The sequence below is a fragment of the Salvelinus namaycush genome, chromosome 2 (assembly GCF_016432855.1).
Source record: "Salvelinus namaycush isolate Seneca chromosome 2, SaNama_1.0, whole genome shotgun sequence".
In the NCBI taxonomy this organism is placed as follows: Eukaryota; Metazoa; Chordata; class Actinopteri; order Salmoniformes; family Salmonidae; genus Salvelinus; species Salvelinus namaycush.
The window spans coordinates 76,897,110-76,898,446 of NC_052308.1; the positions used below are offsets into that span (position 1 = coordinate 76,897,110).

At 49.2% G+C, this 1,337-nt stretch overlaps 1 protein-coding gene across 1 annotated transcript in view; it reads left to right on the forward strand.

Annotated features, from left to right (window-relative positions):
- The window catches only part of LOC120023590 (nucleoredoxin-like protein 1), an 11,407-nt gene extending 10,985 nt beyond the window's left edge, over positions 1-422 (forward strand). Inside the window, exon 6 of the mRNA XM_038967627.1 lies at positions 393-422. Coding sequence (XP_038823555.1) covers positions 393-422 — 30 coding nt within the window. The remainder of the gene's footprint in view (positions 1-392) is intronic.
- Positions 423-1,337: the final 915 nt, after the last annotated feature.

Genomic DNA, 1,337 nt, shown 5'->3' on the forward strand with positions numbered 1-1,337 from the left:
AAGCCTAGTTAGGTCTCTCTCTCTCTTTCACTTTCTCTCTCTCGCTGTCTCTCGCTCTCCGCCCGTCTTTGTCTTTTGCACAAACCCAGCCAGTTGTGCTTTCCTTTTTTTACAAATGTGTTGCTGACACAGTCACGTAGCTACTTCCTGTTCTCTCAGTAACAGTACGGCAGAGAGAGAGGAAGTACGACTAAAACCACAACTCTTGAGAAAAGCTATCCCTAACTTCACCAGAAAAGTAAGGAATTTACTTCAATTAACAGTTCAGGTTCATAATTGTTCAGATGATATGATAAATAAGGAAGTCAAATGCACTCAATGATTAAATCACAGGATGAATAGGAGGCCTATAGGCCCCAGGCCTACCAGAAGGGTGTCCCTTGACCCCTCAGCCCCAGGCCTACCAGAAGAGTGTCCCCTGACCCCTCAGCCCCAGGCCTACCAGAAGAGTGTCCCCTGACCCCTCAGCCCCAGGCCTACCAGAAGGGTGTCCCCTGACCCCTCAGCCCCAGGCCTACCAGAAGGGTGTCCCCTGACCCCTCAGCCCCAGGCCTACCAGAAGGGTGTCCCCTGACCCCTCAGCCCCAGGCCTACCAGAAGGGTGTCCCCTGACCCCTCAGCCCCAGGCCTACCAGAAGGGTGTCCCCTGACCCCTCAGCCCCAGGCCTACCAGAAGGGTAGGGTTAGGGTTAGGGTTAGGGTTAGACAGTTTTATTGAGATGTGGGTGCAGCAGTGTACGGAAACGGTATGTATTGTGGGGTCAACGAAATAATGCCATGAAGGACTGCAGGTAATATCCGGCTCATGGTTGGTTGTGAAATGCCAGAACAATCTCCTGTCAGAATGTTCCAGTGGCCAGAAATCCCAGGGTGGAGAGGACTTGGGTTTGCACTGGGATGGCATTGGTGCGTTTCGTCTCCCTTTCTAATACTGGAAAGAGTTGGTTGCAGAGATACAATAAAATACTCCTTGGAAAACTAAATCGACTAATAAGCCAAGCGTCGCTCTCAACAAAACAATCTGCGCGCTCATTGAAAACAAGCTCATTAAAAACACGCTCCCTGCGTAATGCAGCTTGTGCCAGATCCTCCAGAAATGCACGATTTGTCATTTTGGACAAGTCACAACACCTCAGTGTTGCCTTTTATCATTTACATTTACATTTAAGTCATTTAGCAGACGCTCTTATCCAGAGCGACTTACAAATTGGAAAGTTCATACATATTCATCCTGGTCCCCCCGTGGGGAATTGAACCCACAACCCTGACATGGCAAGTGCCATGTTCTACCAACTGAGCCACACGGGACCACATACTATTTAACTGGTTTAACTAAA